The sequence below is a fragment of the Anopheles cruzii genome, unplaced genomic scaffold (assembly GCF_943734635.1).
Source record: "Anopheles cruzii unplaced genomic scaffold, idAnoCruzAS_RS32_06 scaffold00491_ctg1, whole genome shotgun sequence".
Taxonomy (NCBI): domain Eukaryota; kingdom Metazoa; phylum Arthropoda; class Insecta; order Diptera; family Culicidae; genus Anopheles; species Anopheles cruzii.
Window position 1 is genome coordinate 1 of NW_026454093.1, and position 13,789 is coordinate 13,789.

Genomic DNA, 13,789 nt, shown 5'->3' on the forward strand with positions numbered 1-13,789 from the left:
TCTTCTTCGTCGGAATCGGATGAATCGGACAGCTCTAGCTCTTCGTCGTCTTCGTCGTCGTCATCCTCGGAAGAAGATACTCCGCGTGAGTACTTCGCCGGCAAGCAAGAGTTTACCGAGAAGGAATGTGCGGTGAAATACCAGGCCCAATACGTCGAGAAGGACGGTAAGATCTGCTTCACCAGCCGCCCACTTCCGACCTGCTCTGACAAGTGCAAGGCCTTCGAAAAGGAGCCCAAGTACGTCGATGTCCACTGCCGTGATGCTACCGACTCGGTGGCCCAGCTCTTCAAGCAGCAGATCCGCAAGGGCGTGAACCCGGACATGAGCAACAAGTCGGTCACCAAGACCATCAAGTTCTACTTTCCCAAGAAGTGCGTGCACGTCTATTGAGAAGTAGCAACATTCTGATTACGGAACTCATACCCCGAACACACGAAATGAAGCATCCCGAAAATGTAACAAAAAAATGAACGAGAAATCAAACAAATAAACATGAATTTGTGCAAAATGTAAACTTTCTGGCGTTGAACTGTAGGACAAGATGATCAAAACCACAGCACGCAGTAACGGAGCGAGTACAATACTTGACCACCATCTTTTGGGAATCGTGAAAAATCGTAGCATAACATTGGGAAGAGTCAAGAAAAGCAAACAAATCGAGCCTCATCTCAATAGATCGTGTTGCTCACAGAGAAAAGATATTTTTAGCTTCCCCATCGCGGATGGGTATGTTTTGGCCCCGTGTACTACCCTTGGATTCGGCGAACTTTTCCGATCTGCCCCGTGCGGGAATCGGAGGATCTTCTTCCTGTGTTGGATGCTACCAGCGAGAGTGGAGTGACAAAATGTTTTAACAGCTGAGATCCGCTCATAACCGACCGTATGGTGCCGTACGGTGTGGCGGTCAGGGATCGTGTGAGATTTTTTGATTACATTAAACATCTGCTATTGTCAAGGGCACGGCGTGTTTTTGCGGAGCAGGAGTAGACTTAATTAAGAAACAAAGTCCAAGGGCGCCGGCTTGTAGCACGCAATTTAACTCCGTCCTATCTTTGAGGGCATTCGTTTTCGGACACTGGGGGCGAGTAACATCTGACGACTAATGTTCGGAGCAAGGGCCATCGATCGGCGTACTGCCGATAGTTTAGAAAGTTTTACAATCGAACGCAAATATACAGCGTCCGGAAAGGTTCGGCAAGTATTAAAGACCAGTAATAGTTTGCCAGACTATTGAGCACACGGCGTCTGCAAGACGTCTATTCTCGGAACTGTGTGTCTTGACCATCGTTCGATACTCGGCTGAGCGTAGAGCCGTAAACACCGACCGGCGACTGGTACCCAAAACTGAGATCGAAGCACCGTTTGGACCGGTTACTTTTGCCATAAGATAATTTGCAATCCCATGATGCAGCTTTCAGTGCACCGCGGCAGCCATAATTTGGGCAATTCATTTGCAATGAGTACGAAACGCGTTCCTGGCACTCGGTGTTTAGATTATGCCAGAAGCGATGTCCGGTGTTTTTGGCACACGATCAGTTGCAGACGCAAAAACTGATTCTTTCTATCTTTTCGCTGCCTCATGCATTTATTTCTATTTTTCTTACCAACAAATGTAACTACAAAATCGTCTCTCGTACGCCAGACGTTGTTGGAATCGAATGGCTGTTTGTATTGGAGTAGCACCATGTTCAACAACTTGTTAACGCGTGTACGTCACACTGCTCGGCCCACGTGGAAAGGTGAGAAATATTTCAAAGATTTAATGGCCAACGAAAGTGCATGGTCGCCATCTGGTAGGCACCGGCGCGAAATGCAGTTGGGCGCAATGCGCGGGAACCGAACTTGGCGGATCATTAATCCGTCAGCGTCAGACCCGAAACTCCCCGCGGAATTTGGCTAAAACGATAGCCAAACCGTATCGACCGGTTTAGTAAAGCAGCACGTGGACTGCCGTTCACAGGCTCGAACCGCCAACCCGTGGCGGAATTTTCCTTTGGCGCTTGCTATTTGCAGCCGGCCACTACTAATGGCCGGCGCATGAAACCGATCCACCAGCGCCGCCGCAGTTGGTGGTGGAATAAAAAATCACCAATTTGCCAAATGGTAAACAAACACTTAGCCCCGTTGCCGGCCGGCCGGGACACGCCGGTGCCAGCGAACAGGTGTGGAACATGGGAAGCATAAATTTGCCCGCAAGGTAGCGTGGGGCGGGTTGCCTCCCGAATTCCATCTGGTTACTAGCGCCACTACCTGGATACTACCAAGGCGGGCCGTGCGGATGGAAATAGATTTGAAGGAAATAAAAAAAAGAACGCTACCCTCCAGCCTTCGGCAGGCAGACATGGAAGAATTCAACTTACCATGCCATCGCACAGCGAGACTCGAACGGAGGATGGTTCATCGCCGACGACGACACCTTTGTAGTAGCAGCCCTGCAGCAACCGGCTCTCGATGTGGTCCTCCACTTTGCGTAGCGTTTCATTCGGCCAAACGTGAGTCACCTGCAGAGGGGTACAGATAAGAATTTCTTGCTCTTCACGATGGACACCAAACACATGAGGGCACCCGGAAATGTGTTCCTTCCATTACCTTCATATCCTTCGGTATAAATTTATCGTCGTGCCACAGCTTCAAGTGCATGTTGCGCCCGAACGCGTACAGATTGTACTCGGGATGGGGATCCCAGATTTTGGATGATTTACTCCGAAACACACCCGTCCGGTGCATGTTGGATGGCCACCGCTGACCATCGGAAAAATCTGTAATTGAATGAAGAAACCATCTGGTTACGACGCCATGCTCGGAATCTATTTACTGTTGTTATACCCCGCAGACAATCTGGTGGTCCATTTTGGGCCGATTCCCAAACTATAGGAACACCATGTGCCAAGTGTAAGGACATGGGCGCGAGGAACCGCTACTCACCTGCCTTCGTTTCGTACAGCAGATCATCGTCATGCAGGGGCAGCATGGACACTTTTGTAACATTAATTAGTTCGGTTGATCCGTCTTTGCCTACATTAACGCTAATAATACTATTGGTACTAGGGCTCCCATCAGATACTGATGATACTGCTGTTCTACTGCTGCTATCGCTACCGTTCGACTGCGGTAACCGTAAGATAACCGTCGATGCTCCTACTCCTGTGAAGTGAGCGAAAACGAGAAGAAATAGAAACGTACATTAGGTAGGTGCAAATAAGATTAAAAAAATTAAACAACCCTTTTGTATATAATTGTAGCAAAATCTTCTTCAAGTTACTTGTGGGTAGGAGAAGAGAATTAGGATGGGCAGAAGATTGGTTCATCGCGTTCGCGTTCCTCCCTAAGTCTTTGCCAATATTTTTTTTGGCAACTATCATCCTAAAATCTAAAACTACTTCCCATCGCCCTTTCCCGATTCCCCAGTCCAATCAAACTCATGTCCCAACACACAACAGTCCGCCGAAAGTTACATTTAATGGCATTCCATGTCTGCCCAATCAACAAATGGCACGGCACGGAACGGGGAAGATGATGCGGGAAGATTAAAATCGCTTCACAGCTCACCTGACGCCTGTCCGCCTTGTTTCTGTGTGTGGATGTGTGTGTGAATAGTGCAAAGTGAGCAATAAACGAGACGAAAGAGAGGCCGGACTGTGGGTCGGTCGATTAGGCTATCGCTATGCAATCTTTCCGAAGCGCTCGCCCCCCAAAAACTTCCCGCGACCCGCGTGAGCAACCTTTCGTAAAACACACATTAAAAACTAATCTCACATCTGACGGAACCGTTTAGGTTTTTGTCTTCGCTCTAATCTTCCGAGAAGAATTCACCTCCGCGGAATCCCCTCTTTTTTGGGTTGGGCTGTAGTAACCGAGCGCAAAACAGACGCATCATCATGCATGAAGAAGAGCATGAAGAAACTTTTCTTCGCCCGAGGATCGGCTCGACATGTTGACGGTTTCCGGGGGGGGGAAGCGATAAAATTGCACAATTAAAACATCATCACTGGTCTATCCTTCAATTGGGCGCGAAACAGAAAAGCCGCCAATCTGAGGTCCTGCGGTGCAATCAAGCGCTGCAGCGCCGTCGGACAGCGCCGGACCGGACGTGAAGAAGATTAACTGCAGTTCCACAAAGGAGGGTGCAAAAAACCGTGGCATGAAAAATCACCCCGAAGATCAAACGTGTGTACGAAAATGAGCGGGCGCATTTAATCAACGAACTGGGCAGCCCAATTAATCTTTGCTTCATCCTTGCGCGCCGCGGTGTCCCTTTTCTTTAAGCTGCGCGCCCAGATAAGAGCGCATTCCGGGACGCATTCCGTCATTGGCCGATCGTGGCGGTCGCCAACCGGTCCGGGAAGGGTTGGCCCGTTTTATGCGCTGCGGCATCATAAGCTGTCGCGACGCGCCGAAGGTGTTTGTCTTAAATTTATTATCTAAATTAAGTCTAATGGACAGTCGTTAGCTTCAACGAAGTGAAACTGAACGTGTTTCAGGGCCATTTGATAAAGTGCATTTTTATGCATTTGCTTGAGTGCACTTTTTACAGTGCATCCGATGGCACAGGGATGCCGATAGAAACCTGGCTTTCGGAAGCCGTTAACCATTGGGAACTGTTTTATAATAAAAGCATTACGACAATAATATTATAAATTGGTAAATGTTTACACAAATAAATGAGATCAAAAATAAATTATTGTCCAGCCCGTGAATAGCGTGCCGATCGAGTGCCGAGGACAATGGAAACAATGTTCCTTCAGCAAAGACAAACATTCAATATCCGATCCGATCGATAGCAGCACACTTCGGTGCGATCGCAACCTTGTCACAGTTGTCTAAACCGGGCACAAACAATCAGCAATTAGGAAAACATGGCCATTAGCATAATTTGTACATTACTTGGCTGTTGTAAGCTTCCCCCATTCGGTTGGCGACCGTCGGGCATGATTTGGTTCTTCCTACCGACCTCGACTTGACTGGAGTCATCACTATCCGTTGCCGTTGCCTGTGGCTAACAATGTTGCTTGGTCGTAGCAGGCGGTCTATGTATGCCAAACGTCAAGAAGGTTCGGGCGGCCACGTTTTCATGTTTAATGATGCATTCAAATTGAATTGCTAGAAATAGTTCGCGTAGTGTGGAACCGTTTTGGCCTAGGTTGGGTGGTCCCCGGTGGTGCAGGAGAGCGTAAAAGGTGTTCGCGGCGAAAAAACGGCGACAATAGACTACAAGAGAAGCCGATTATGAAACTGAGACGCAGCACAAAGAACGTGAATGTTTTGTAAATTAGGCAACGTCGAAACTGATGTTTCTTCATACAAAATACTTGGCGACTTTAAATTTGAAAGGTTAAATTACCATTAAATAATTGAAATAAATAAATTTGATCATCTTTAGCAGCATTTTGCTGTACTTAGTGGTGGTTCTAGGCAAAGATTGGCTTGCCCGCAGTAGAAACCCTTTGCAAATCGGTGTGCCACAATTACAAGGAACAACACCTTCGCCTGCCAATTGATGGCAGCATATTTCGCACACAGTTTACGTACATTGTGGTTCGCCCACGCACCTCTTTGTGGCCGAAAAGAGCCGCGCCGCAGCTTGGTCCGAGCGTAGCTTCAACCCAATTTCTCCGTTGGTAACCGCGGTGTTGGCGTCCACACTTTGCGAAGAAATGTGAAACAAACGTGCAACGTGCGGAGAGCGAGAGAGAGGGCGGGGCCGGTGACAAAGGTGCAAGCGGAGCAGGGCGACTGCCTTCGAAGCATGTAGTTAAAATTATTTTCATAACATTTGAACCGCACCATAAACAAAGTGTTGCGAGCCACAGCACGCTCGCTATGGCGAGCGAGCGGGCGCACGGAAGAATGCACTCTTTGCACTCGAGATTCTGCCTTTTTCGCCTGTTGCATTTTTATTCAAACCCACCCCTGTGTTCGGCAGGGTGCGGGCGCTACGTCGGACCCACGTTCTTCCACGGCCTTCTCCGCTTAGGCCCCAGAAGGAAACTGTAGAATCGTGGAGCTTTCGCTGGAGTCGCCGGCATTAGCCCTCGGAAGAGGAAGACTGCTGGAGAAGCATGCTTCGCATAGAGCCACTTTTGCTATGCGAAATATGACCGTCCACGAGAGCGAGTGCGTCGGAGAACCAAACTATTTCTTCACACTCCGTGCAGATAATGTTACCGACAGCCGTTGGAGCGACCACAAACTGTGTGCGCGACTGTTGGAATATTTTCAATTTATCACGGTCCTGGTACGGCTGGCTGGATCGTGACTTCGGAGCCAGCTGCACAGACCCACACATCCACCGGGGTAGAGTGCAGTTACTTTTCCAGCGATTTTCCGCCTCTTGACGCGGATAAAATTACCGGGGATCGCCCAAGCTATTGTTGCAGAGCAGGCAATCGAACTGTGGCGCGATCGCGTCGTCGCGAGTTTGGAAGAAGAATCGAGTACCTGCCACTGGCTAACAGGTGGATTACCGACGAAGCGCAAGGACACGACACGCATTAATGCTAAGTTAGCGAATCAATTCATTCTGCCTGGTTCTAATAGGTTGCCATTAGTGTGTTGGCAGCAGTTTGTTTAATATTAATGTACACAACGGAAAATTAATTAACCTCAAGTTCAGCGACGGAGTTGCTGAAAGGGGCATCGAATCAACGTCGTTGCTGTAGGGATTAGGTAGATACAATTGTATGATGCTAATGTTCTGCTGAGTTCTGTTGTGTGGTGTGGCTCGGTGAAACGATCAGTGAAGTTAATGAAGTAAATATCTCACACGCTCGGCCACGGTCAAGTTGCTTAACGGTTCGACTCAACGGATCGAATCAAATCAAACCGGACAGTAACGGGTTTATTAAATGTTCTCTCAGTTTATAACAGTCGTTATGAAGCAAAGATATTAGCATACTGCTTGAATTGGACATGATTCATTTGACTTCGGATTTGATTTCTTGAAATACAAATAAACTTAGAACATAATTTTTATAATGGTTCAGTTTACTTCTTCATTTCTGCTGCTAAGATCTGAGTGGACCCTAGGGACCCTAATATAAAAAACAGTTAAATTCAATAAAATACAACAACTTGTTATAAATACGGCCCAGTCCGTTCTTCTGAGATTAAAAAAAAACAACTTGTTGGAACAAGCCACAACTTCCCTTCCGGGTTATCAGAGATTAATGAGCGAGTAGAACAAGAACGGCCCTCGACAGTCCTCAGGTACCTTTGCGACGCTTTTACGTACGTCGCCACCAGCAACAACACTCCATTAAGGGCTCGTAACGAGCGGGATCGTCCAACGGTCACTTAACCCATCTTAACCTTCGATATTGCACATACGCCGCCCCACCTGCACACGACACGGTGTGCAGCAGCCAGGGCAGGCACCTAACCAGTGTGACCTGCCCCGGTTCGAGTTGGAGTTGGACCGCAAGTACACACAAGAAATCGCGCGCGCCCGCGATCGGACAACATAACCTACAAAAGCATCCCGAAGAGCTGCGATCCGTGTGACCCGAAAGAGAACGAGAGGGATAGAGAGAGGGAGAGAGTGCTAACGGCATGTCCGGATGGGATCAGATACGGAAGATAGCGTCCGATCGCCCGGGATGTCAAATTGCGAATCAATATTGTTTATGCTAATTGCGTTAATGGCTTATTGGAGAGCGTGTGCGCGCGGCGCGCTCGCGCCACGGTCCACAGTTAATTGATAGTGATTTGTTTTCTCTTCCGGCCAGCAACGGGCGTCTTCGCATTGTGCGATCGGTTCGCGGTGCTGACTCTTTATAGCTCGATTGGTGTCTCTGTTGGTTTTCTTGGGGCCTCTTCTCCGGCACTGTGGCGTTGGTCCAAAGGGTCCACACACTCTGGGGCTCACAGTTATGCACTCTCTGGTAAGCAAAGAGAAGGCGTCCTCTTTTCACCTTCCCTGTGTTTGTCCCCTTTGCCCCCCTCTCGTCTCGGATGTTTTTCCCGGACAGTTGCAGCGATGCAGCGAAGGATGGCGCCAAGACGGATTCCTGACGGTATTTAAATGTTGCCCTTGCGCGCGTTACTGTCCCTCTTTTACCGTCGTCTTCGTCGTTGATTAATGCCATTATTGATTTGCCGCGATAGTCATCGACAACCGGCACCGGGTTGACGTGGCGCTTGGGCACTTGAGTGAGCCCGCCCGGTTGACAGTTGACCGTTGCGAGCCGAGGCTCAGGAGCTGCAGTCAGCTTTATTTGTTTTGCCGCGGCTGCGACTCACAGAACCCTCGGCTGTGGAGGTCCTCCCATTTAACCTAGGCCTTCTCTAACTAACCACTGGAGGTCGTTTTATTGAGCCGGCAATCGGTGCCTGCTGCAGTGTGAGCCAAAGCGTGGAAGAGGATCAACGAACGAACGGAGATCTTCGAGCCAACACGGAAGTGTCGATGTTCAGAACCCTCAAATGTTCCCTCAAGTGCTGGCTCGAGAATCATCCAGAAGACCATAAGCACCACCAAGTCGCTCAGTGGAATTAATTTGTGGCCACTAATAAACTGGACTCCTAATAGCGATCAGATAAACCGCAGCGTATTCTCCGCGGTCTCTCATCATCGCGCTCATTAGTCGATACGATCGACTGATCGGGTGGTCAATTTTATGCTATTTCGTATTTTGCCTTTCACATTTGAATATTTCGATCTGATAAACGACTCTCAATTGCCGACCCTCCTGAACTGTCAAGTGGGCCACCGAGTGGCACCCGTCCCGCCACAGGCTGTAGGGCTCTCCTGCTTGAAGAGTATCAATTACGGTGCGCTCGACGTGCATCCTGGATATGCGCTACTCCAGGTTCGAGACGCCTAGCGTCCAGATCCAGGTCCCGACGTGCGGCGGGGTGCATGTTCTGCGGCAGTTAATTATGATAATTACGCCGTTGGGTACATCACGGGTGTTAATACGGCTGCGGGTCAAACAATCAAGAGCCACTCTGCGAGTCCGAAGGTACGGAACGCTACCGCTTACAGAAGATCGCGCGCCCGGACTGCGTTGCATCGAGCGCAGCCTGGCCACTGCAAGCGTCAGGTGAAGCTGTGAGTGATAAATAGGCCCAATTATGGATCGTCACTTAATTGGCGGTGAAGTCCACGACCCACGAAGACCCAGAGGATCACCGGCCACAGCCAAGCGGGACCGTTCGTGGCCCGATCAATGGGGCGCAGTTACGGGCTGTGCGGTCGCTCTAGGGATTGTTCGCGGAAACGGAAACCCAGTTAGCGGCGCCACGAAGCACTTCGAGGTCACATCGGTTGCTGGAACCGCGTTCTGGCGACAGCTACACTGATTGCCCGTTCGCCTGTGGCGTATAGCGTGATTTTCTCGACACCCGGAAAGTCGGTCACCGAATCACGCAAAGCCCGTGCATTATTAGAACTGACTCGCGAGCCGACCGCGAGGTCCGTCGGGCTGCGTCGTTGCCAAGCTGCAGCCTCCGTTGGACCGTGGGTCCGACCGCACCCTTGAACGGGGGCCACACAGTTCCTGGACAGGATCGGACAGATCTTTCGAGGTCAGCGTGAGATGAGGCGAGCCGGCTAATGCGACACCCGGCGCCGTACAGTTCGTGACTTGTGCGCGACAGTGCACCAAAGATCGATCGCAGGTCCCGTAATGTGTGACACCAGCGTGCGCGGAAAATAAAACGGATTCCGCTTGATTTATGATCGGTTGTGATGGCCGGATTAGCTGACACGAGCGCGCCGTTCGCCGACGGCCCGGGCGGAGGAAAACTGAAACGTCGGCCAACTAGACACGTCGCACAAGCGGCTAATAAGCACTTCATTTGCATAGCCCATCAACGACGACGATGACAAAGACGATGATGGTTTTCACTTTCCGTTCAACTGTCGATCGCTGAATGGGCGTCTGACAGATTTCGTGGAATATTAATATATAAATACGTTTCTATTACTTAAAACAATGCCGACATTGGCGGAATGCTAACCGGAGCCTGGAGAGATGGAGAATACAGCCAACAACAAGTCAGAGGGGGATGGCCGGCCAGTAAGCTAAAGATGTTGGGCAAACGATCGCCGAGCATAAAAATGGCTCCATTGACGAGAAAAGGGAAGAGAGATAATTGTCGTTTGAAGAATTTTTGGCCGATCCTCGACCAGTGCGTCGTAGGATCATGAAAAGTGCGCGCCCGAGCTGGTCGTGATCGCTTTGGCCGTTAATACGACATAATTATAGATGCTACCGAGCCGACGGTGAGTTTTCGTGGACCGGACCGCATTAGAAGCCCCGAAGTCGTGACGCACAACATTCGTCCCGTTCTGATCCGGAGCTACGGCGAGGATCTTGGGGTGCCTCTTTACGCAAGGCACGACTTTTGACATCAACCTTTACGGCCGACCGTTGGCTGCCGGCTGTAAGATCAAGTTCAGCGCGCAAAACAAGATTCAGCGGGCATCGGTAAAGGGTGATGCCGGGGTCCAGTGCTCGGTTAGATGGTTCTCACGTGCGTCCGATCGCCACTCCGGTGGTGATCTATGGCCTCTCCTCTGGGTTCACTGTAAGTCACCGCCAAACGCGTGACTGGCGAAAATAAAATTCAAAATTTATGCCGCACATGGCTCAGTAATTTTTGAAAGTTTACTCTTATTGTAGTGAAAGACGAATCATGAGAATGAAGTTGTTTATTGCACAGCGAAAAGTAACGCTCCCACGGACGGGCTGAGCCACTGGAACTCGCAGGATCATTTCACGGCTGATCCTGGCTAGAGGATTTGGTGAACAGGTTCTTGACGAAACTGATCGACGTTTTGCGTAGCCGTGCCTCGAATGGTTCCTGCGAGGTCGTCGGCCTGGGCCCTTCGCCGACCGGCGCATCCTGTCTCGATAGTTGCTGCTGCACGTTGGCCAGCGCCCGTTCGTGGTACTGGCGCAGGTAGTTGAACTTTTGCAGCGCATTCGGGGGCTTCACGGTGATCCGCAGCGAAAGGGAATCCTTCTGGATGTAGCCACCGTTGATGAAGTCTTCGCGGCCCAAGAACGTTTTCCAGCCGAATGGCTGCGTCGGGAGGAAGCAGAAGTCGAGCGTTTTCTTGACGACCTTTTTGTCCGTCCGGTGCAACAGGGACACGCTAAATTCGTACCTGCGTCGGAAGGAGGAAGATTATGGGTCTTGTGGTTATTTGCTTGGGTTGGGTTGAATGGTTTATCGCTTTGAAGTTCCAGCCGGGGGCCTTACTTGTTCGAGATACCGCTGCACAGCTCGAGAAAAACGCCCAGAAAGGTGCCTCTACACTCATCGGTTCCGCCCGGGTAGACATGTAGTCGCCAGCTGCCACCGAGATCATCGTTGAGGACTTCTGAATACAGACAGGAGGAGGCTTTCGTGGCTTCCACCACGTTTCGGACGCTAACGACCTGGTTCAGGCAGTCTGGTCTGGCCTCTCTGTAACAAGGTAACAAGACCATGGAATGTTACCACCAACCATCCGATGGTTCCGCTCTCGACACCAGCACTCACTTTTTCAGCTGCTCCACTTCGGTGGCCAGGAGGGTGGCTTTTTTCTTTACCTTCTCGTACTTATCGATCAGGTTCAGAGATCGTACGGAAAACACCAACTCGAAGCCGTCGTCCACCAGAAACGACTCTTGTAGTGACTTCAGGTCAATGAAATGGTTCTGTCCCCAGCCTTTGCGCAGCTCAAAGTAGGACTCGTCTTCGTACCGATGGTTTCTGGTCGGCCCCAGCAGCTCCACCGAGTAATGGTAGCGTCCCTCGATGCCCTCGTACAGTTGGAGAAAAATACTGAGCGAAGTGTTCTTCGCATCATCGTACCCGTTCGGGTGCACTTCCAACCGCCAGACCGAGCCGATGTCATCCGTGACGAGATCGGAATACTGTATTTCATTCGTGCGCCCTATGGCCGAATATTTGCGCACCGAGAACCTCCAGGACGAGGGTTCCGGAATCAGGTGGCTGTGAAGCGGAAGGAAGGTGGCCAGAGATCTCTCTGATAAGTGCTTGTCGCGTTCCGTCATCCGGCAGCACACAACCCATTTACCTATTGAAACGGTGTGGTTTGACGTTGGGTGAGATGGCTTTCAGATCATCGGACAGCTTGACGCACGTCTTCTCAAGCTCCGGCTGCTTTTGGACCAGATCTTCCGCCGGTGCCGCTTCAAGCGTTTGCTTCGTCGCCAGCAAGGTGAACTGATGTTTGTCCAGCGTTTTGCCCAGTATTTCGGCCCACGCGTTGACCTCGGCCGTTTTGGCGTTAAACTGCTGGTGGATATCCTTCAACTCCTGCTGCACCATAATGTTGATCGTCTTGATGAGATTGTCCTTGCACTGCTTCAACAGTGTCCGTTGCTTTTCGAGCTCCTCCGTGATGCGCTGGTCCGTTTCAATGAACGTGGCCTCCGCCTCGAGGAGCATCTTTCGAAGGCGCTGCTGTATCTTCTCGGCACCGAGGCTCTGGTGAGGCTCGCTCGCGGATCCCGTTCCATCGCCGCCGTTGTCGTACCCGTCAACGATCGCTTTACACGCCGCGATAGCACTGCCACTGCGAAACTTGACGAAATCTTCCAGCCGACTCGGGCACGCACAGTTCGGGCAGGCGGTGTTTCCATGTTCACTGTCCACTCTCTGCATCCACTGGCGGATGCACGAGTCGCAGAACAACTTGGAGCACTGCGGACAAAGCCGCGGATCTTCGACGGTCTTCAGGCAGATCTGACATTCGATCGACTCGCCGAGCAACTGCACCACCTGATCGACCGTGCCGGATGCCATGGAAGCTGATGCTGATTCGATTCAAGCCGCTGATAAGCGTTGGTTGATCTCGAACTGATTTCCAACTCGCGCCGATTAGCTAGGCCATCGACCTAGAAAAGGATTATCGGTTTGGTACGGTTGGTGTAAACAGCGATGTGTTGCGATGAACTGAATGGAACCCGCGCTTATCAACACTGAAACTAACTGCAACACCTGCGTGTAACTTTGTAAAACACTTAACCTGTAGGCACTGTAAAATGCTTTGAAATGTCACAAAATGGCACGAAAATTAACGTTCGAAATATTTTCACCGATTTCACGGGGCGAGCAACAGACACTACTGAATTTGCGCAGTCGGAAAAGGCGCAGAGCGTAAACAGTTTTCATCGCCGAGAGTGTTGCAGGAAGGTTCCCAAAGGTTTTCTCTTCCGATCTCCGTCTCTCTTTCTGTTGGCAACATTTGACTAGAGACCAATACACCAAGTAACGGTGATCTATTTTAAGCACAAGACTCAGAAACTCTCGGCATTCGGAATATCTCGTAGACGAAAAATCGGGAAGCCAGAGACAGTCTCTTGGGCCATGCTGGGCTGAGAGAGAAAAGATTTTAAATGAGTCAATGCAACCAGCGCACCGAACCAAATATACACACCAACCTGGCCAACACTAGACGCCCGAGAGCAACGTTGAGAAGAGAAGATCGTAGGGGCAACATTTCGCAGAAATGTCATTGAAAAGTCTGTACTAAAAATAAATTTGGCGTTAAACATGGGTTCCCATATGGTACAATCAACTCTTTTTACACATCCAACCGGATGTCTGGTTGGGCAGCGCCTTGCCTTAGGGACGTACGGTACGGCGTTGAAAGCGATGATCACATCTACTTTGCTGATCAATGAAATTTGCCAAGCTGATTGGCAAATTGGATTGGAAATAAGAGCACTGATAAGAATTTCGCAATGAAATTAAACAAAATTTTAGTATAAAAGATGGCCGTGGGCGATCCAGAAGGCACAGTCGAGCTTTGGTGTGTCCACCAAGC

General features: G+C 50.2%; 1 protein-coding gene across 1 annotated transcript; it reads right to left on the minus strand.

Annotated features, from left to right (window-relative positions):
- Positions 1 to 10,661: 10,661 nt before the first annotated feature.
- On the minus strand, positions 10,662 to 13,051 carry LOC128276097 (E3 ubiquitin-protein ligase TRIM37-like). The gene is made up of 4 exons (XM_053014566.1): positions 12,035 to 13,051; positions 11,494 to 11,949; positions 11,212 to 11,418; positions 10,662 to 11,116 (listed from the first exon to the last, which is right to left on the minus strand). The coding sequence occupies exons 1-4, from the start codon at positions 12,763 to 12,765 to the stop codon at positions 10,723 to 10,725; spliced, it is 1,788 nt and encodes a 595-aa protein (XP_052870526.1). The 5' UTR covers positions 12,766 to 13,051; the 3' UTR covers positions 10,662 to 10,722.
- Between the last annotated feature and the right edge of the window lie 738 nt (positions 13,052 to 13,789).

What these genes read in the sequence shown, in the direction of transcription:
- LOC128276097 (XM_053014566.1), bottom strand. Translation starts at nt 12,765, where the DNA reads ATGGCATCCGGCACGGTCGATCAGGTGGTGCAGTTGCTCGGCGAGTCG. An exon ending in AAACCACACCGTTTCAATAG is followed by an intron (nt 11,950 to 12,034) that starts GTAAATGGGTTG and finishes TCCGCTTCACAG; the next exon opens with CCACCTGATTCCGGAACCCT. An exon ending in TGCAGCGGTATCTCGAACAA is followed by an intron (nt 11,117 to 11,211) that starts GTAAGGCCCCCG and finishes CTTCCGACGCAG; the next exon opens with GTACGAATTTAGCGTGTCCC.